This window comes from Elephas maximus, chromosome 21 (assembly GCF_024166365.1).
Source record: "Elephas maximus indicus isolate mEleMax1 chromosome 21, mEleMax1 primary haplotype, whole genome shotgun sequence".
Classification (NCBI taxonomy): domain Eukaryota; kingdom Metazoa; phylum Chordata; class Mammalia; order Proboscidea; family Elephantidae; genus Elephas; species Elephas maximus.
Window position 1 is genome coordinate 9,117,747 of NC_064839.1, and position 22,673 is coordinate 9,140,419.

The 22,673-nt window shown below is 38.8% G+C and overlaps 1 protein-coding gene across 3 annotated transcripts in view; it reads left to right on the top strand.

Annotated features, from left to right (window-relative positions):
• The window catches only part of NETO2 (neuropilin and tolloid like 2), a 59,613-nt gene extending 45,186 nt beyond the window's left edge, over window positions 1-14,427 (top strand). The window contains exons 8-10 of one of the 3 annotated variants that reach the window (XM_049864451.1): window positions 5,394-5,507; window positions 6,855-7,464; window positions 13,836-14,427. In XM_049864451.1, coding sequence (XP_049720408.1) covers window positions 5,394-5,507; window positions 6,855-7,435 — 695 coding nt within the window. In that variant the 3' untranslated portion in view covers window positions 7,436-7,464; window positions 13,836-14,427. Of the gene's footprint in view, window positions 1-5,393; window positions 5,508-6,854; window positions 8,751-9,816; window positions 10,526-13,835 lie in introns of those variants that run through there. The other 2 variants (XM_049864452.1, XM_049864450.1) reach the window with 2 other exon arrangements.
• Window positions 14,428-22,673: the final 8,246 nt, after the last annotated feature.

The window sequence follows — 22,673 nt, forward strand, 5'->3', positions numbered from 1 at the left end:
TAGGATGTAGAACATTTTCTTTATGAACTATGTTATGCCAGTTGACCTAGATGTCCCCCAAGACTGTGGTCCCCAGTCCTCAGGCCCAGTAACTTGGTGTGCCCTCAAGGTGTTTGGATGTGTCTAGGGAGCTTTTATGACTTTGCTTTAGTCAGGTTGTGCTGACTTCCCCTATATTGTGTGTTGTATTTCCCTTCACCAAGGTCAATGCTTGCCTACTATCTAGTTAGCATTTTCCCCTTACCACCACTCTCGTCCCTCGTAACCATCAAAGACTTTTTTCTGTGTGTAAACCTTTTCTTAGGTTTTTATAATAGTTGTCTCATACAGTATTTGTTCTTTTGTGATTGACTTATTTCACTCAGCATAATGCCCCCCAGATTTATCCATGTTGTAAGATATTTCTCGAATTCATCATTGTATTTTGTTGTATGTATGTACCATAATTTGTTTATCCATTCATCTGCTAATGGGCACTTAGGTGGTTTCCATCTTTTTGCTATTGTGAATAATGCTGCAGTGAATGTAGGTGTGCATATGTCTATCACGTGATGGCTCTTATTTCTCCAGGATATGTTCCTATGAGTGGAATTGCTGGATCCTGTGGTATTTCTGTTTCTAGCTTTTTAAGGAGGCGCCATACCGTTTTCCACAGTGGTTGTACCATTTTACGTTCCCACCAGCAGTGCATAAGTGTTCCAGTCTCCTTGTAACCTCTCCAACATTTGTTATTTACTGTGTTTTGATTTGTGCTAGTAATGTCAGAGTGAGATGTCTTTGATATCTTATTGTAGTTTTGATTTGCATTTCTCTAATGGCTAATGGGAAACCCTGGTGGCGTAGTGGTTAAGTACTACAGCTGCTAACCAAGAGGTCGGCAGTTCGAATCCACCAGGTACTCCTTGGAAACTCTATGGGGCAGTTCTACTCTATCCTATAGGGTCGCTATGAGTCAGAATCGACTCGACGGCAGTGGGTTTAATGGCTAATGATTTCTATGTGTCTGTTAGCCGCCTGAATGTCTTCTTTGGTGAAGTGTCTGTTGATACCCATTGCCCGTTTTTTAACTGGATTATTTGTCTTTTTCTTGTTGAGGTGTTGAAGTATTTTGTAGATTTTAGAGATTAGACCCTTGTCAGATATGTTCTAGCCAAAAGTTTTTTCTCAGTTTGTAGGTTCTCTCTTTACCCTTTTGGCAAAGTCTTTTGATGAGCGTATAAGTGTTTAATTTTTAGGAGCTCCCAGTTACCAGTTTCTCTTCAGGTGTTTGTGCTTTGTTAGTTATGGTTTGTATTGTACTTATGCCGTGTATTAGGGCCCCTAGCATTGTCTCTATTTTTTCTTCCATGATCTTTGTCGTTTTAGGTTTTATATGTAGGTCTTTGATCCAATTTGAGTTCGTTTTTGTGTATTGTATAAGATACAGTCCTTTGTCAAAGATCAGCCGACCACAGGTGGATGGATTTACATCTGTGTGTCTGTCGTTGTACCAGTGCCGGGCTGTTTTGACTACCATGGCTATATAATAGGTTCTGAGATCAGGTGGTGTGAGACCTCCTACTTTGTCCTTTTTTTCAGAAATGCTGTGGTTATCTGGGGCCTCTTTCGTTCCCATATAAAGTTGGCGATTAGTATTTGCATCTTGTTAAAAAATGGTGTTGATATTTAGATTTGGATTGCATTGTATTTGTAGATTGCTTTGGGTAGAACTGACATTTTCACAATGTTGAGTGTTCCTATCTGTGAGCCTGGTATGTTTTTCCATTTATGTAGGTCTGTTTTGGTTTCTTGCAGTAGTGTCTTACAGTTTTCTTTGTATAGGTCTTTTATATCTCCAGTTAGATTTATTCCTAAGTATTTTATCTTTTTAGGGGCTATTATAAATGGTAATGTTTTCCTGATCTCCTCTTGAAAGTTCTCTTTGTTGGTGTATAGGAATCAACTGATTTTTGATCTTGTATCCTGCTACTCTGCTGAATCTGTTAGTTCCAGTAGTTTTCTAGTGGAATTTTTGATGTTTTCTATGTATAGGATCGTATCATGTGCAAATAGGCATAATTTTACTTCTTCCTTTCTAATCTGGATGACCTTTATTTCTTTTTCTTATTTCATTACTCTGGCTAGGACTTCCTGCACAGTGTTAAATAGGAGTGGTGATGAGGGGCATCCTTGTCTTGTTCATGTTCTCGGGGAGGGGGGGAGTCAGTCATTTTTTTAAGAATCATAAAATACTTGTTTTCATAGATTAAATGATACCATTTTGGCAGATTAACAGTCTCTGAATGAATTAGTCTTTAGTTATATAAATATTTTTGCACTCAGATTGAGAAGTATCCATACAATTGGGACCAGTCATTCTGTAGTCTTAGCAAATTTTATAACTGGAATTCTGAGATATGCTGTAATCTATCCTATTTATTTAGAGGAAACTGAGGCCCAGTGAGGTTAAATGTCTTAAAATATACAGGTGAACCGATAACAGTTTCTGTTGATCACTAGTTTATTGCTTTTTGTTTGTTTTTCCACTTAGGGCTGCACAGAGCTGCACCCCAAGTTATTTATAGTTCCTAGCTATTTCAGACTTTCCAGTCACAAGGGTCACCTAGGGTCATTAAACTGTAGAGATTAAGTTTTAAGCAAACAACCAAGCTTAAAAGTTTAATGTGGGGACTGTTTAAATTGTATGTAAATAAAAAAGTCATGGCCAAACTCACATTGGCTTACAGTGGCGGGGGGGGCGGGGGGAGGAAAAATCAAAAGGTCAGCAGTTCAAATACACCAGCTGCTCCTTGGAAATGGTATGGGCTAGTTCTGCTATGTCCTGTAGGGTCACTATGAGTTGGAATCAACTTGCGGGCAGTGAGTTTGGTTTTGGTTTTGTTTTTACAACTTACAGGAGGTTTCTTCCTTAAAGAGAAGTTTTGTTAACACTGTTATGACAAAGCAGTTTTGAGTGTTTTGTAATTAACCTGTATTTATCAGATTATGTTTTGGAGTTTTCTGGTGGTCCAATAAGTAATATTCATTTTTCCAGGCCATGTTCAGAGCCAATTGAGATGCAGACAAAAGAGATCAGGAAGATGAATACCAAACTGTCGGTTTGATTACAGATAACGTAATTGGAAAACATGGTTAGATATTCCCAAGCATTGTAAGACTACACCCTAGGTTTCAGGTTTTCCTGAAGTGACTGCAGAGCTAGACATGGGCAAGGAGCTAGACTGTCAGGTGGCGGCCAGACCTGTGGGGTTAATAGCACAGAAGTTCAGAGCTGCACTTCAGCTTCCTGGAGGCTGCTGCCCCCCAAAGTAAACAGATGAGGGGCTGAGCTGTGAATCACCAGCTCCTGCTCCTAAATTTGTCAGTAATTCACTCTTTTCCCCCAGGAAAGAACAAGGAGCAAACAAAAGCCCAGGAACGTTACTCTAGAGAGAGTGCCTTCTCTTCAGATGGAAAGAAATAATAAATTCGTGGCTGTTATTTCATTTTTTAAATAATATTTTGTGTTTTAGGTGAAAGTTTACACAGCAAATTAGGTTCCTGTTTAACAATTCTTATGGAAATTATTCTGTGACATTGGTGACAATTTTTACAGCTTGTCAGCATTCTCATTTATTTCTGTTTTGTTTTTTCTGTTCCCATTGATGTAGCTTCCCTTTCCCCCCTTGCCATCTCAGCTTTGCTTTTGGGTAAATGTTTGCTGTTATTCTAATGATGCTTATTTTGTATATTCATTAAAAGATAATATTTAAGGGCCGGGGGCCCGCTCAACCCCATCTTGAGGGAAGAAAAGGTTATTTATATCAGTCCAGCAAAATTTTAGGGGTTTCTTTCATTTTGAAAAGAACCTTTAAAAAGAAAATATCAAAAATCCTTGAAGTTCTCTCTGATACAGAGTGACACTCAAACATGTATTTTCTGAAAATGAAAAATATGTAGAATTTTTAGGCAGAAAATACATTTTGTTTGATTATAATTTTAAAAGTTGAAATGGTTAGTTTTTTAGGGTTTTTGTTGTACCCTTACAATCTTGTTTAAGTGGAGGGAGAAGTAAGCTGCCATACTTCTTAACTGTCAGACTTGTTGTATATCTTTACACTGAGATACTTTATACTACTCTGTACATGTGTTTCTGGTGTATAGCTTTATTTCTTAACAGAAGTCGATACGCTGAGCCATAATCTGTATGACAGACATTTACAGATACGGTGAGAAGTGCCAGATAGAGGAGTGTGTAGGCTATGACAGGAACACACAGGAGTGACTGGCCACCCAAGGGAAACTGAGGGAGTCTTCACAGAGATCAACACTGGAGATGCCTTGAGGGATGACCAGGTGGCCTCCAGGAATGGCAAGGAGAAGATATTCCAGGCTGAAAGAACAGCTTATACAAAACTTGAAATTACATGGCAGATACATATACCTTTATTGTCTTTTGAACTTTTGAAAATATTTACCAGGCTACATATTAGTTCCATAAGAACCTTGGGAAATATGTTCATAATGTCACTGTGTAAAAATGGCCTTTCAGGAATGAAGAACACCAAGGTCACGCAATAACTATGAGCCCAAGAGACAGAAAGGGCCATAGGAACCAGAGACTTACATCATCCTGAGACCAGAAGAACTAGATGGTGCCCGGCCACAACCAATGATTGCCCTGACAGGGAGCACAACAGAGAGCCCCTGAGGGAGCAGGAGATCAGTGGGATGCAGACCCCAAATTCTTATAAAAAGACCAGACTTAATGGTCTGACTGAGACTAGAGGAATCCCGGAGGTCATGGTCCCCAAACCTTCTGTTGGCCCAGGACAGGAACCATTCCTGAAGACAACTCATCAGACATGGAAGGGACTGGACAATGGGTAGGAGAAAGATGCTGATGAAGAGTGAGCTACTTGTATCAGGTGGACACTTGAGACTGTGTTGGCATCTCCTGTCTGGAGGGGAGATGGGGAGGGTAGAAAGGGTTAGAAACTGGCAAAATTGTCACGAAAGGAGAGGCTGGAAGGGCTGACTCATTAGGGGGAGAGTAAGTGGGAGTATGGAGTAAGGTGTATATAAGGTTATATGTGACAGACTGACTTGACTTGTAAACGTTCACTTAAAGCTCAAAAAAAATTATTAAAAAAGGCCTTTCAGTGTCCAGTGTAAGTAGAACCTCATGTGGGTCGGGATCAGAGAGTATCGGCCTTTGTCCTGTCGTTCGTCACGTAGTCATGGAAAGGCATTTTCAGGTAAGAGTGAGTATAACAAATAGAGATGGGCCCCTCACCTGTGTGCCCTCTCTCCGTAGCAGCGCAGTGGCGGGTCCCTCACCTGTGTGTCCTCTCACCTTAGCAGCGCAGAGGCGGGTCCCTCACCTGTGTGTCCTCTCTCCTTTCTTCCTGCAGCTCCCTGCACAGGCACCACTTTTTTCTGCCACAGTAACATGTGCATCAATAATTCTTTAGTCTGCAACGGTGTCCAGAACTGCGCATACCCTTGGGATGAAAACCACTGTAAAGGTGAGCTCAGCCAAAGGCCAACGTCTTGGAGAGAAAAGTAGCTGCTGCTTTTCATTGAAGACTTACTGTGTCTTTTTCTGCAGTTACGCTTAGCATAGCTGCAGTTATGCTTAGCGTAACTGTTTGGGCAGAAATGGGGACGGATAATCTAGATGTTCTCCTAAGCAGATCGTAGACCTTCTCTGGGCCATTGGTAAAAGCAAAGAAATGTACTTGTTCTCCACAAAAGCATTTTTGGTGTACAAAGTATTTTTTTCTCCTCAATTGTTCAGAAATGCATCTTGCTATTTCTTGGCCTTATTGTATTTTTTTATTGTTGTTCAAGTTAGTCATTTGTATTGCAAAGATAACTAATTTAGCTCTCAAAATAATTTTAAAAAAATAGCCTGGAGCATTTTTCTTTTTTCCGTTATATGGAAATACTAGTAAATTTACATATTTACTAAAAATTAGCCGATGGATTCAACATTACAACTTAAAAGTAGACTGACTCTAAGCAATGCTTATTTTCATTTCATAAAATTTCCTATGCTATATTCTAGTATATACTTTCTGAAGGATAAAGATGGCTCATGGGAGCAGTCACATGCCTGTAAGGTAGTTGTCACATCATTGTCTCAGAACTAAAGTTTGTCTACCTTTTTTCCTCTAAGAGTTAAAAAGGTAATGTAATCTGGTATAGTTATCTTGAGTATATGCCATGACATATTTTCAGGTAATCATTCAAGAACAGTCGACCATGATAATATACCTGAGTGGGTTGGATTAGTCTTATTTTATGGCCAGAGTAGAAATATTGTGACTCTACTTAAAAAGGGGAAACCCTGGTGGTATAGTGGTTAGGTACTACGGCTGCTAACCAAGAGGTCGGCAGTTCGAATCCACCAGGAGCTCCTTGGAAACTCTATGGTACAGATCTACTTTGTCCTGTAGGGTCACTATGAGTCAGAATCGACTCGACGGCAGTGGGTTAGGTTTGTTTGGACTCAGAAGGGATGGTTGGTCAAACCTGCCATAGATCAAAAAACTAGACTTGACAGAACGAGAGTATTTTGGCATTTTCTGTATTCGTGTATTGAACTGCATTGCAAATTATATGCTTTTGTGCAGTGCTCGGTAGAGGAACCAAGCCCTTTATCTTTTTGTGTTCTGTTTAGCTGTATAGAACTGACTGGTCGTTTTAATCAGAAATCCTAGTGAAAGGGTTTCTTTGCTTAAAAACACAAAAAGCATCATCAGTGATGTATTTGACCCAATTGTTCTACTTAAAATACCTTACAGATTTGTGACAGGACTTACATTAAGGAATTTTGAAAACCTCAATGATTTCTTTATTTCTTTCTACAGAGAAGAAAAAAGCAGGACTATTTGAACAAATCACTAAAACTCATGGGACAATTATTGGCATTACATCAGGGATTGTCTTGGTCCTCCTCATTATTTCTATTTTAGTACAAGTGAAACAGCCTCGAAAAAAGGTCATGGCTTGCAAAACTGCTTTTAATAAAACTGGCTTCCAAGAGGTGTTTGATCCTCCTCATTACGAGCTGTTTTCACTAAGGGACAAGGAGATGTCTGCAGACCTGGCTGACCTGTCGGAAGAGCTGGACAGCTACCAGAAGATGCGACGCTCGTCCACTGCCTCGCGATGCATTCACGACCATCACTGTGGGTCGCAAGCGTCCAGCACCAAACAGAGCAGGACCAACCTCAGTTCCATGGAGCTTCCTTTCCGCAATGATTTTGCACAACCACAGCCGATGAAAACGTTTAATAGCACATTCAAAAAGAGTAGCTACACTTTCAAACAGGCACACGAGTGCCCTGAACAGGCCCTAGAAGACAGAGTAATGGAGGAGATTCCCTGTGAAATTTACGTCAGGGGACGAGAAGATTCTGCACAGGCCTCTATATCCATCGATTTCTAGTCTTCTGCTAAAAGTGATGTTGCTCTGAGGTGTGTATGTGTGCAGCCACACCCACCATGCTGCTCGCAGCAGCCAGTCCTTTTCTCCCGTCAGGATAAGATGTGCATTTACTGTTAACCTGTTGTAATGGTGAAGTTTTAATGATCTCTGGCAGTCTGTATATGTTAAACCGACCAAGGCACTTCCTTCGTGCAGTAAAAACATCACCTAGTGCGTGGTGTCGTATAACCAAGCGGTAGTTGAACAGTTTTTCAGGAGGAGAGCAGTGGTGGTAAGCAGGCTCTCAGGCAGCCTGTTAGTTTCAGCAGCAGGAATATTGTTCCTAATCAATACAGTTCTATCCATGCGATCCACAGTAAACTTAAAATGAAGGGTTTTCTTTACATTTTACATTCCTTTTATTTTTTTTTCCTCTAAATTTGTTGTACAGACCAGTAATTTTACCATTTGTGTTTCTTACATAAATACAAGTGGTTGCTGCACCATGCATATTTCAATATACACATTTGTTCTTGAATTTATCAAATTATGGCTAGTTATTGTGGTGTCAGTTAAGGTCCAGAGTTATATTTCATCTGTCTGTCCTGTCTTCACCAATTTCTATTCTGCTGCCTCTTAGTCACCAAATTCTTGGTCTTTGTTTTGTCTGAGAAGATGATATGATTTATCACCTTTTAATCGTGTTTTGTCCTAGTTATATTATACTGAAAATTTTCATAACCTTGGAATGTGTGCACCATTGCCAGTTATAAGTAGAAGCATAAGAGAGAAACTTTTAGCAAGTTTCTGAAATTTCCCACATGCAATGTCATTGACTCCAGCAAGCAGCCCACTGCCACCGAGTTCAGTCCAGCCTGACTCATCTTAGCGACCCTGTACGACAGAGCAGAACCACCCCATAGGGTTTCTGACGCAGTAATCCTTATGGAAGCAGACTGCCACATCTTTCTCCCATGGAGTGGCTGGTGGGTTTGAATCGCCAACTTTTTGGTTAGCAGCCAGGTGCTTTAAACACTATGCCACCAGGGCTGCCTCCAGTAAGCAGAGAGTCATCCAGTTCGCTTGGAGAGAGGCCTGTGATGATGTTTATTTGCAATTTTATCATCTTCAGATCTGTGTTGCTTATTAAGTTTTGTAAAAAGAGATCACTTAGCTCCGTTTAGTGTTGGCTTATCTCATAGTATATGGTAACCAAGATTTGTATGAGAATTAAAAGGAAATTCTTGAAAAACTGTGTAAGCCTTCAGATTGCTTCTTACTTGGGACGGACATTTTTCTAGCTCTTACCAAGAATAACAACTTTCACTTTTTTTTAAGCAGCACTTTTGACATTGTTTTTTTATGGTATCTAAAACAATAATTTATAAACATAATATAAAAGCTCGTTGTGTTTTTTTAGACTTTTGATATTATTTGATACTGTACAAACTTTATTAAATCAAGATTGAAGACCTACATGACGGATTTCTGTCATTGTTCATGTTAGCAGCTTTGTGTACAGGTCATGCTGTGATGGAACTGTAGACTATAATTTATTGTAAAGACTTGGTAATGTGTACATGAGCCTTTTGTTGCCTTTTAGTATTGTAGTTTGTGAGAAATTTTTCACTGTGTGATATTTATTGCTCTAAATCACAAGTCCTATATTAAAATACACATTGTTACACGATCCTTCAATCATGGTATTTATAGCACTGAGATTTTGGATCTTAAGATACGTATGGCAAAGAATCCATGTTTAAAATTATAACTGATACAGTCATGCCATTTAAAAGAGGACAGTGATTGTTTTCTATATTTTTGATAGTAAATCCTCAGTTTCACTGAATTTTATTGTTTTAAATATTACATAGATATATTCTCAGATTAGTGAAAATTGTGACAAATATAAAATACTCTCTCAAAATGAGCTTAGATCACTTTAAAAAAAAAAAGTATAATACCAAGGAAATATGAAAACCTACAACAGTATACCCATGACTTAATTAAAAAAAAAAAAATTCCTGTCTTAAAAATATAACTTTGAAAGGTAAAAAGACAATGTAGTATTCAATGAACTGACACCAGAGCCAGGTTAGATGGCTAAGTCCTTTCGCTATGTTGAATAGGCTTTCTAATAGGTGACTTATACCAACAAACATTTGACTGGCATAGTAAATACTTAATAATTTAACTGTGATCTCATTCATCATGATTATGAAAGGGAAATTAGCATTATTTTCTATGTAGAATTAAATCCATTGTAAAAGTAGCTGTTAAATTCATCTTTAATCTCTTTTTTATATTAGGAAAACAAATACAGTATCCTTAACTACATTATCTAGAGTCAGTTGTAACTGTATTTTTACTCTTGGAATTTATGTCCTGTCTTCTTTTTAAAGGGCTTGAAGAGGCTTACAGAATACAGAGCCTTTAATGAAGACACTACAGTTAAAATAGCACAGAAGCACCTGGTTTCAGACCCCTCAGGTTAGCAAGTAAAGCTTGGAAGACAAATTTGGTTCTAAATTTTCTGCCTGCTAAAACAAATGCAACAGTTTTTGCTTTTTGCAATAGAAAACACAAGCTTATCTGTAGAGGTTCATTTTTTCTTGAACTAAAGCAAAGAGAGAGTCTTTAGGTGGGATGACGCTTCTTTAGGATTTAAGAAAGATACAAAGTAGGAAAGAGATGGTAATGGTAAGTCTTAACGAAGGGAAGGCACAGCCTAACGTAGTCTAACAACACTGATTTTTCATCAGTCTGTAGGGGTGGAACCAGAGAACTCAACAGGAAATAGCTAAGCCAGCCCTAGCTGGTCGTATATACCCACCCAGAAAACCAACTACTGTCAAGCCGATTCCGACTCAGCAACCCTATACGACAGAGTAGAACTGCCCCATAGAGTTCCCAGGGAGCGCCTGGCAGATTTGAACTACTGGCCTCTGGTTAGCAGCTGTAGTCCTTAACTGTGCCACCAGGGTTTCAGATGGGTATTAACCAGTTGCCACAGAGATGATCCATCAAGGTTCACTTGTTGCGTTGTCAAGTCTAAAAAAAAAAACTAGTTGCTACTTGAGTCAGTTCTGAGTCATGGCAACCCCATGCATGTCAGAGTAGTACTGTGCTCTGTAGAGTATCCGCTGGCTGATTTTTCAAAAGCAGATTGCCAAGCCTTTCTTCCAAGACGTCTTGGGAGACTCAAACCTCATACCTTTTGGTTAGCAGCCAGGCATGTTAACCATTTGCATAATGACTTTGAGGTAGAAAACCAAAACAGAAGAACATGCTCGGCATTTCTCAAAATGAAAGAACTAAAGAAAAAATCCAAACCTCAAGTTGCAATATTGAAGGATTCTCCGGGGAAAATATTATACAATGGAGGAAGCATTACAAGAAGATCGAAGGAGTACAAAGAGTCATTATACCAAAAAGAATTGGTCAGTGTTCAAACATTTCAGAAGGTAGCATATGATCAGGAACCAATGGTGCTGAAGGAAGAAGTCCAAGCTGCACAGAAGGCAATGGCAAAAAACAAGGCTTCAGGAATTGACAGAATACCAAATGAGATGTTTCGGCGAATGAATGCAGCCCTGGAAGTGCTCACTTATCTATGCCAAGAAATTTGGAAGATGGTTACCTGGCCCGCTGACTGGAAGAGATCCATATTTATGCCTATTCCCAAGAAAGGTGATCCCACCAGATGGAGAAGTTGTTGAACAGTATCATTAATGTCACTTGCAAGTAAAATCTTGCTGAAGATCATTCAAAAGCGGCTGCAGCAGTATAACAACAGGGAACTGCCAGAAATTCAAGCTGGATTCAGAAGAAGACTTGGAACCAGGGATATCATTGCTACTGTCAGATGGATCCTGGCTGAAAGCAGAGAATACCAGAAAGATGTTTACCTGTGTTTTATTGACTGTGCAGAGGCATTGGACTGTGTAGGTCATAAGAAATTATGGATAACATTGTGAAGAGTGGAAATTCCAGAACACTTAATTGTGCTCATAAGGAACCTGTACATAGATCAAGAGGCCATCATTCAGACAGAACAGGGACATATTGGGTGGCTTATGTCAGGAAAGGTGTGCGTCGGGGTTGTATCCTTTCACCGTATTTATTTGATCCGCATGCTGAGCAAATAATCTGAGAAGCTGGACTGTATGAAGAAGAACAGGGCATCAGGATTGGAGGAAGGCCCATTAACAACCTGCAGTGTGCAGATGGCACAGCCTTGCTTGCTGAAAGTGAAGAGAAGTTACAGCACTCACTGATGAAGATCAAAGACCACAGTCTTTAGTGTGGATTACACCTCAACATAAACAAAAATCCTCACAACTGGACCAGTAAGCACCATCACGATAAATGGAGAAAAGATTGAAGTTGTCAAGATTTAGTTTTACTTGAATCCACAATCAAAACCCGTGGAAGCAGCAGTCCAAAAGACGCTTTGCACCCTGCTAACCCGGAACTAAAATCATTTCCAAAGCTGGCTTTTCAAACAAAGATTAGACTGGACTATAAGATGTAAGATGATACTCGTGAAGAGTGTGCTGTTCAGCTCAAGTAGGTACATGAGACTAAATGGGCAGCCCCTGTCCAGAGGTGAAATGAGAAGGCAGAAAGGAACAGGAACTGTTTGAATGGACACAGGAAATCCAGGATGGAAAGGAGGAGTGTGCTGTCACATTGTAGGGAGAGCAACTAGGGCCACATAATGATGTGCATATAAGTTTTTTCATGAGAAACTAACTTGAGCTGTAAACTTCCATTTAAAGCACACACACACACAAAAAAAAGACATTGCATCGGGCAAATCGGCCGCAAGAGACCTTTTTAAAGTGTTGAAAAGCAAAGATGTCACCTTGAAGACTAAGGTGCACCGGAACCAAGCCATGGTGTTTCAAAATCGCCTCATACGCATGTGAAAGCTAGATGATGAATAAGAAAGAGTAAAGAAGAATTGATGCCTTTGAATTGTGGTGGTGAAGAATATTGAATATACCATGGACTGCCAAAAGAACGGTCAAATCTATCTTGGAAGAAGTACGGCCAGAATGCTCCTTAGAAGCAAGGGTGGTGAGACTACATCTCACATAGTTTGGACATGTTATCAGGAGGAATCAGTCCCTGGAGAAGGACATCATGCTTAGTAAAGCAGAGGGTCAGCAAAAAAGAGGAAGACCCTCAACAAGATAGATTGACACAGTGGCTACAACAATGGGCTCAAGCATAACAAGGATTGTGAGGATGGCGCAGGACCGGGCAGTGTTTCATTCTGTTGCCCGTAGGGTTGCTGTGAGTGGGAACTGACTTGACGGCACCTCACAGCCGCAGGTAGTCCAGATGAATATTGGGTCTCGTTTATTAGACATTTTACCAGTATACTATAGGAAGAAAAGGGACTAGAACTAATAAGTTTTAGGCATTTTTACCAGCATAATGCTATACTTTTAAAAAGCAACCCAAGTGGTGCAGTGGTGAAAGCATTCAGCTGGTAACCGAAAGGTCGGTGATTGGAACCCAGTGGCCGCTCCATGGGAGAAAGATGTGACAGTCTGTTTCCATAGAAACCGTTAAACCGTTGGGGCAGTTCTGTCTTTTGGAGTAGCAGTGAGTAGGAATCGACTTGACAGAACAAGTTTTTCATAGTCTTCCATCTTCGAGGTCAGTGGGAAAACTTTACAAACTTCAGTACGGTGAAATTCATAATTTTAGCAAGAAAATGTGAAATTTAGCCATCTTACGAAAGTTACTACACCATACGTACCCCAATATTAACCCTGTGTCCTAACAGAAACCTAAGTCCGGGGGGTGCGTTGTCTCCAGCTCAGGAGCAGCATTAAGGAGAAGGTCTGTACAGCTCTCCAGCACTGTCATTTTCTTCCACCTGTGACAGGTGATGCCACACTAACACAAGGTATCAACCCCAAGCGCCTCCAAATTACAGGAGATTTACTAATCTGAACATCTCGTTAGGAATAAAGTGAGACATTTTTCCAGCAGGGAGAAATAGTCAATCTAAAGATGAGCAAAAAGTAAAGGATTTTTCCCATTTCACACCACAAAACAGACCTAAAAGACTCCTTTAAAGTTGACTTGTTAGTATCTCTTGTATGTCTTTATTTTAAATAATTATTAGGCATGACAAGAACCTCCTAAATGATGCTGCAGATTTTTACGCTTTGGCATTGTCTGATGAGAAGGGTGCCTCCTTGTTTGAGAGCTGATGAGACAGGATGGGAAAAGCCTGGGTGTCGTTCTATGAATAATTCTCAAAGTAGGATCTGCTGCTGTTAGAAAACAGAACCTCCTTTGGTGTTCACGTTACTTTATTTCAAATACTAAAAAGAACATGCCTTGGATCAGAGGGATTAGACACAGAAGGAACCTTTGTTGTGCTTTTTTTCTTTTTAAGATGCAATGAAGTCCAGTTTTACTATGAGAAGATGGAAGCCCAGAGAAGTGAAGTGGGTCCCCCGGTCTCGGCACCCCGAGCCTTGCCTTCTGCTGTCTCGTTGCTTTAGCTGGCTGTAAGTTTCCAAAGCCGAGCGGTTCTAAGCAGCAGCCCAGATGTTCCATGCAGACTGTCAGTCATTCAGATTTAAAGTGGAGTTTTTTCACAATGATTCCTCCTTCACAGCATTATATTAGCCTTTTTAAAAAATGTACGTAACACCTTGTTATCCCGCAGTTTTGCTGCAGTGATTTCCTAGCACCTGCAAGCTCTGCAAACAATTACTGTGAATTCGTAATAAACAGTGTTCGTTAACTCTTTGTAGGCTTAACGCTAGGTGGAGCTTCAGTGTTTTTGCTTCTGTGATCTCTGTTGAGTCTGAAGGGAGCGTTGTACACTAGAAATTAAACATTTGCTTGCTACATCTCTTGAGTTTGGGAGAATGATTTGAGCCTGTATGTTCCACTACATGTTGTTGAAAAGACTATTCTTTCAGCTGTTGAATTACTTTGGCACTTTTGAGAAATACTAGCTTACCTACATAAAAATATATGTGAGTCTATTCAAATCATGTAAGCCCTACAAATTTGTCCTTTTCCAAAATTACCTGACAATTTGAGGTTGTTTGCATTGCCATGTAAATTTTAGAATCTATCAATTTCTACAAAAAAGGTTGCTGGAATTTTGTTTGGAATTGCATTGAATCCGTAGATCGATTTGGTGACAAAGAATATCTTAATGGTACCTAATCTTCTGATCCGTGAGCGTAGTATATTTCTCCATCTATTTAGATTATTTTCTCCCATAATGTATTTAGTTTTCAATGTACAGACCTTGAACATATTTTGTTATGTTTATCCCTACATATTTCATATTTTTGTTTTTGTAAATACTATTTAAGTACTGTTTTTTAATTTCAGTTTCCAGTTGTCTGTTGCTGATACGTACAAATATAATGGATTTTTGTATACTGTCTCTGCACGCAAGCTTGCTAAACACACTTAATTGATTCTAGTAGCTTTTTTACTGATTCTTTTGTGTTTCCTATGTATACAGTCATGATTTCTGTGATACATTATGTATGCATTTCTTTTTCCCCTTGTTGCACTGGATAGGACCATCAGTGTAATGTTGAATAGGAAGTGGTGGGAGATGAAGTCATTTTATTGTTCCTGATATGAGAGGAAAAGCATTCACTCTTCTACCAGTTAGTATGATGTAGATACAGGCTGTCAGGCTGAGGAAACTCCCCTCTATTTCTGGTTTGCTGATTTTTATTATGTATAGGTATTGAATTTTATCAAATGACTTTTCTGCATCTGTTGAGATGATCATGTGCTTTTCCTCTTTTAAGTGGAAAATTACATTGATGTTCAAATGTTAAACCAGTCTTACTTTCCTGGGATAAACTTACTTGGTCATGGTGTGTTATACTTTGTATGAACTGCTAGATTTTACTTCTAATACATGGTTAGGGCTTTTTGTTTTTTGGATTTTGTTTTTTTTTTTTTTTTTTGCATCTATGTTTATGAGGGACATTTGTATGGTTTTTGTGTGTGTGTGTTTTGTCTTTGATTTTGATGTAAGGGCAATGCTGACCTCATAAAATGAGCTGGAACGTGTTTCACCTCCAGCTTTTCTGATTTTATATAGTATTGGTGTTATTTCATCCTTAAGTGTTTGATAGAATTTACCACTGAGGCCATTTTATTGGTGTAAAGATTTTTAATGTAAAATTCATTTTAAAAAAATTGATACAGGGCATTCAGCTTTTATATTTCTTCTTGAGTCAGTTTTGGTAATATATGTCTTCTAAGGAGTTTATATGTTTCATTTAGGTTGTTTTTATTGACATAAAGTTGGTTAAAATAGCCACTTGTCTTTTTTTTTAAATACGCTTTTTTTGTGTGTGTGAAAATATACACAGTAAAACATACACCGATTCAACTATTTCTACATGTACAATTCAGTGACATTGATTATATTCAAGTTGTGCAGCCATTCTTGCTATCCTTTTCCAAATTATTCTACCACCATTAACATAAACTCAGTGCCCCCCCTAAACTTCTCATCTAACTTTTCGAGTTGCTGTTGTCAATTTGATCACGTATAGATAATTCTTTAAGAGAGGACAGGGCTCAAGGCAGATTTTCTTTACTAATTAAGTTAAACTGTAGTTTACAGATGACTTCAGGGGATGGTTTCAGCCTTATTATTCTTTAAATAGCTGTTGAATCTGTAGTGATGTCTCTTCTTTCGTTCTTGACACTAGTAATTTGTAGATTCTCTCCTTTTCACTTATCAGTGCAAATAAAGGTTTGCAATTTCATTAATCTTTACCAAAGGCCAGCATGTGGTTTAATAGGTTTTCCTCTATTGTTTGTCCATTTTCTATTTTATTGATTTCTACTCTTAAGTTTTGTTTTCTTCCTACTTGATCTGGGTTTAACTTGTTCTTTGTTTAGCTTCTTAAGGTGGAAGCTTTAGATGTTTTTTTCTGTTACTTATAATCTTTTCTGTTATTGATTTCTAATTTATTTCATGGCTAGAAAACACACTCAGTATGACTTCTAGCCTTTTAAATTTATTAAAACTTGTTTTATGACCCAGCCATGTAGTCTCTCTTGGTAAATATTTTATGTGCAATTTAAATAATGTGTGCTTCTGCAGTTACGGGGTATAGCTCTATGAATATTAATTAGATCCAGTTGGTTTATAATGTTTATTGTGTTATTTAAGTCTTCTGTATACCTCTTGCTTTTCAATAAATATATTAAGTGTTCTGAAATCTCAAATTATAATTATAGATTTGCCAAGTTCCTTTTTCATTTGTCAGTTTTCACTTCCTGTATATTGAAGTTCTGTTTATATGCATACTCATTTATGATTGCCATGTCTTCTTGTTGAATCAACACCTTTATCATTATAATGTTACACACTTTATCCCTAACGATGTTCTTTGAAGTCTGCTTTGTCTGATATTAATAGAGTAAGTACAGCTTTTTTATATTAGTGTTTTCATGGTATGTATTTCCATCTTTGTACTTTTGACCAACCTTTGTCCTTTTTTTATACTTGAAGAAATCTTTAGCCCCTTTAATCCATTTGAGTATTAAATTGCACATCCTTTATATCTGTGTTACTTTATTTGATTTTATTTTGAAATAATTATAGATTCACGAGAAATTTCAAAAATAATAAAGAATAGTCTATTCAGCAAATGGTGCTTGGTCAACTGGATCTCCATGTGCAAAAGATTGAAGTTGAACCCACGCCTCATACCATACACAAAATTAAGTAATAATGGATCAGTGACCTAAAATATGAGAACTAAAACCATAAAGCTCTTTGAAGAATACAGGGATAAAGCTTTAGGATTTTGTTTTTGGCAATGTAGCCTTAGATACAACACCAAAAACACAGACAACAAACACAAAAATAAATCAGTTGGACTTCATCAAAATTAAAAACTTGTGTGCACAAGGGACTTTATTAAGAAAGTGATAAGATAATTTACAGAACAAGAAAAAAATTTGCTAACCATATATCTAAAGAAGGTTTAATATCCAGAGTGTATAAAAACTACAACTCAACAAAAGGACAAACAACCCAATTTAAAAATGGGCAAGGCACTTGAGTAGGCATTTCTCCAAAAATATATATACAAGTAGCCAATAAGCATATCAGAGATGCTCAATGTCATTAGCAAAATCCAAATCAAAACCATAATGATACCACCTCACACCCACTAGGATGGCTGTTACCAGAAAATAACAAGTGTTGGCAAAGTTGTGGAAAAATTAGAACCCTCATGCATTGCTGATGAGAATGTAAAATGGTACAGCCACTATGGAAACGTTTATGGTTCCTCAGAAAGTTAAACATAGAATTACCATATGACCCATCAATTCCACTCCTAGATAGATAACCCAAAGACTTGAAAGCGGGGACTCAAACAGATATTTGTACAGGAATGTTCATCGCAGTATTATTCACAGTAGCCAAAAAGTGGGAAAGAAATCTACATGTAATTGTTCATTAACAGATGAATGGATAAACAAAATGTGGTATATACATACAATGGAATATTATCCATAAAGAGAAATTAAGTTTTGATACATGCTACAATGTAGATGAACCTTGAAAACATGCTAAGTGTGATAAACCACACACAAAACAACAAACATTGTATGATCCCACTTAACATGAATATCTAGAATAGGCAAGTGCAAACAGACAAGTATATTAGTGGTTACCAGGGGCTGAGGTGGGGGGTGGAAGTAGACAGTTAATGCTTAAGGGGTACTGAATTTTTGTTTGGGTGATGAAAAACTTTTGAAAATAATGGTGATGATTGTATAGCTTGGTGAATATGATTAATGTCACTGAATCCTACACTTAAGACTGATTGGAACAGCAAATTTTTGGTGATAGGATTTTTCACAATTTTTTTTTTAACTTTTATTGAGCTTCAAGTAAACGTTTACAAATCAAGTCAGTTTGTCACATATAAGTTTATATATACCTTACTCCATACTCCCACTTGCTCTCCCCCTAATGAGTCAGCCCTTCCAGTCTCTCCTTTCGTGACAATTTTGCCAGCTTCCAACTCTCTCTATCCTCCCATAAAATGCATTTTGATCAAAGATTCTATAGAAGAATCCTGATCAAAAGGGAGAAAATGTAGAACAGAATTCAAATTTTCATGGACTCTAGACTTCTGGAGCAATGAAGGGTGGATTATCCCCTGAAGTCATCTTAGAACTGAATGATAGTTTAGCTTAACTAGTAAAAAAGGCCTGCCTTGAGCATTATTATGCTCTTTTAAGAACTATATGGGATCAGATTGACAACAGTAACTCAAAAGATTAGATAAGAATGTTAGGGGGCAGTGAGTTTATGTTAATGAAGGAAGAAAAACTCAGAAAAGGAGGGTGAAAATCGTGGCACAACTCCAAGAATGTAAGCGGTGTCACAAAATTGTACAGGTAGAAGCTGTTGAATTGGTATATGTTTTGATGTGTATGTTCTCAACAACAAAAAATTTAGGAAAAAAATTTTTAATGACATCTTAAAAAATGGTTAAAAAGGCAAATTTTTTGTTATATGTATTTTACCACAGAAATTTTAAGTTCCATGGACGCTTCACCCAGCTTTCTCCTCTAAAAGCATCTTACATAACTAACACATTGTCAAAACCAAGGAAGTGGTAATGGTCAGTGCTATAAACTACCCAGTAAAAAAACTGGCTATGTTTTAATATTTAAAGTGAGTATCTGACACTTTCTCTACCTTTTTGTTGGAGTGTTTAGACTATGTTTAATATAATTATTGATATATCCATTGCTGTTGAGTCGATTCTGACTCATAGCAACCTTATATGTCTAGGTTTAAATCTACCATTTTGCTCTTTTCTGTTTGTTCCGTGTACTCTGTTTTTGTTGTTGTTATTCTTTTTCTGTCTTCTTTGGGGCTTTTTTTCATGATTCCATTTTATCTTCGTTTAGTGGCTTATTAGCTATTAGCTTGCTTTTTAAAAAAAAAAAAAGTTTCTCTAGGGTTTGCAGTACACTTCTATAACTTATTCATTCTACATTCAAATAATTTTTTTCACCGCACATGTAATATAAGAACCTTACGACAATAACCTTCCTTTGCTTCTTCCATCCTTAGCACTGCTGTCGTACATTTTAACTTCTACTTGTGCTGTAAAGGCCAAAATCGATTGTTACTTCACTGTCTTACATTTACCCACATATTTACCATTTCTTGCACACTTTTTCTTTGTGAAGATCCATTAGTCCATCTGGGCGCATTTTGTTTCTGCATGAAGAACTTTCTGTTCCATTACTTTGGTACATTTCTGCTAGTAATGAATTTCATGGGTTTTGTTTGAAAAATGTTGACTGGTTACAGAATTATGAGTTGACGGGTTTTTCTTGTCTGAGGATTTTGAAGGTGGATTATTCTTGCATAGTTTCTGACAGGACATCAGTAGCCTTTTTTTTTTTTTTTTTTCTTGTACATGATGCATCTTCTTTCTCCTTTACTGCTTTTAAGACTCACTCTTTATGACTAGTGATATATATATGTCTGTGTGTATATATATGCATGTATGTCTGTATATACATTTACCTTTAGGAAGTAAGTCACAGCCTAGGTCCTTCACCCCAAAATACTCCAATACGTAGTTCCAAAAAAGGAACAATCAATTACATAGCTGCTGTACAATACAATAATCAGCATTAGTCAACTAACAATACTGCCTTCTTCTACGGCTCTTGTTCAGACTTTGCCAGCTGTCTCCTTTTTAGCAAAAGAAAATCCCAGATCATGCATTATCATGTTTCTTTAATATCTGTTAATCTGAATCTGTTCTTCATCCTTAAAATCTTTTTTAAATGGTTTATTTTTCGTCAAATCAGGGATGCAATCAAGGAGCCTCTTGGTCTCCCAGAAGAGTGCTTCAGGCCAGGAACAGTGACAAGTATGACAGAGTCCTCCAAGAGCTCCGCTTTGATCCTACATTCTGACGGGGTCGACAACCTCTGCTGGCCCCTAGGGCTCTAGAAAGGCCCAGGAGGGCTTTGGGTGGAGATCTTTGCTGGTTTTGTATTCAAATATAACTGACTGATGAGTTTGTAGTGAACTTATCTCAGTAGAATTTGTATTTGTCAATGCCAACAAGGCAAGCCAAGGACTGTGCGGGCACTGGCACATGTATGTGTGTTTATATAAATGTACAAAAAATCCTTTCTCATGAATTCTTTGGGACTGACGAACCAGAATGGGTCACAGCTCTGCCAGTCTTTTTGTCCTAGAATGTACGTACCACAGAGTACACTCCTTCCAATTCTGTTTCCTCGCATTGATGATACAAAACGACGTGCTTCATCATCCATTAAGCTCCTCTATTTGCATGGCCCTGCCCCTGAGCCCCTTATTCCTTGTTCTTTGTATGATGTTCTTAAAAAAATTTCAGGATGTACTGTGTTTGCCCCCAAGTAACTCATAGTCCATTGAGGAACCTGAGTTCAAGGAAATAAAAGGGCATGTGTAAGAAACATGCTGGGTTGGCTGGCACTGAACGGAATCAAGCATGAAGACTTTCTGAAGCGTTCTGAGCACTCTTCCAAAGGGAGAGAGGGACAGCCTGTTGAGAAGGTGGACAGACTTCCCAAACAATGAGATGACTCGGAAGGGATTCCTCGAGCTGGCAGTAAACTGGGAGCCTGTTGGGTCTCTGACTAAACGTGACCACCAGACAGGGAGGGCTGCACAAGCCGTGCAGCTTATTTAAAACAAAGCCTGCGATGATAAAGGGAGCAGGGTATAGGTGCTGTATCATTAATTCTGACTGCTCAGAATATGTCTGCACGCTTTATACACATACAACCCAGGATCTCACACCATTACACCTTCCGAAGTGCTGAGCTGGAGATGAAAGAAAATAGAACAAGCTCCAAGGAAACCGGAAGAGATGAAAGGATCACAGTTTCTTCAACTAACTCCAAAGTCTTGAGAGACCCAAATTCTGCTTGATGGAGTGAATGCTGCAGATCGTACCAGCAATCAGTAAGACAGAGTGGAACTCCAGAGAGAGCCCTGGGTAAGAAAGAACAAGCCCTAGCCCCCAAAGATTGGGGTTCCCTTGATCTTGGTCAGCGTGATGGTGGTGCTGCCCCTCAGGGATAGTGCTTCTCATCAGAGATAGGGTGGGTAAAATTGCAAGTGGTCACACAATCACCATTCTTTCCTTTACAAAGAATTTGTGCTAGGAAATAGCCTAACATGATGCCGTTTAAACAAAAAAATGGGCGTTTGTGTGGCTCGTTTCTGGGAAGAGTATAGGAAAACTCACGTAATTTGGACGTTGTGCATGAACCAGGGCTTCAGAGACTGGAAGCTGGAAGTCGATACTCCCAGGTTCACCTCTGCATGCTGTCTGCTGTTCTTGGTGTTGATCTCATTCTCTCTCTTTGCAAGCAGGCTTCTTCCACGTAACAAGTACATGTTTACATCTTTCCAGCACCTTGATTCCAAAGTCCCATCAAGAAATCTGATGGACCTGGCTGAGGTCACATGCCCGTTACTGAACCTATCCAGGCACTCAGGGAAGGCCTCAATGAACAGCAGTTAACTTGAACAAATGATAAATTCAGAGTGGAACACACTGAGTTTTCAGGACCTGCGTTATATCCAGGAGACTATCTTGCACTTTGATTGTGGGGCTTCTGCTACTCTGGGCAAAGAACCACCCAAACCCAACCCGGTGCTCAGGATCCCAGCCCACACAGGCTTCAGGGCCCTATCTCACTGAGCTCACCTTGAATGTGGAGTAGACACATACAGGCAGGTTTGCCATCTAGAACATCCCAGGTTAGCTAACGCAACAGAGTGGCCCCTGTGAAACAAGAAAAGTTACAGGAACAGATAACCACATGCTGTTCCCATGATGCCTCAGGGTGTTAGGGAGGGTCACACACACTTGGCCAGGCTTCATTCCAGCACCTAGCCAAAAAAAAAAAAAAAAATGTTGCCATCTAGTTGACCCAACTCTTGGTGACCTCATGCGTCAGAGTAGAACTGCTCCATAGCATTTTCAATGGTTTTTCAGAGGTAGATTGCCAGGCCTTTCTTTCTAGGTGCCTCTGGGTGGACTTGGACAGCCAAGCCTTTCGGTTAGCAGCCAAGAATCCAACCATTGGCACCACCCAGGGACTCCAGCAAATAATAAGGGTGTAGTAAATATCTGTTACAAGGAGCCCTGGTGGCACAACAGTTAAAGGGCTCAGATGA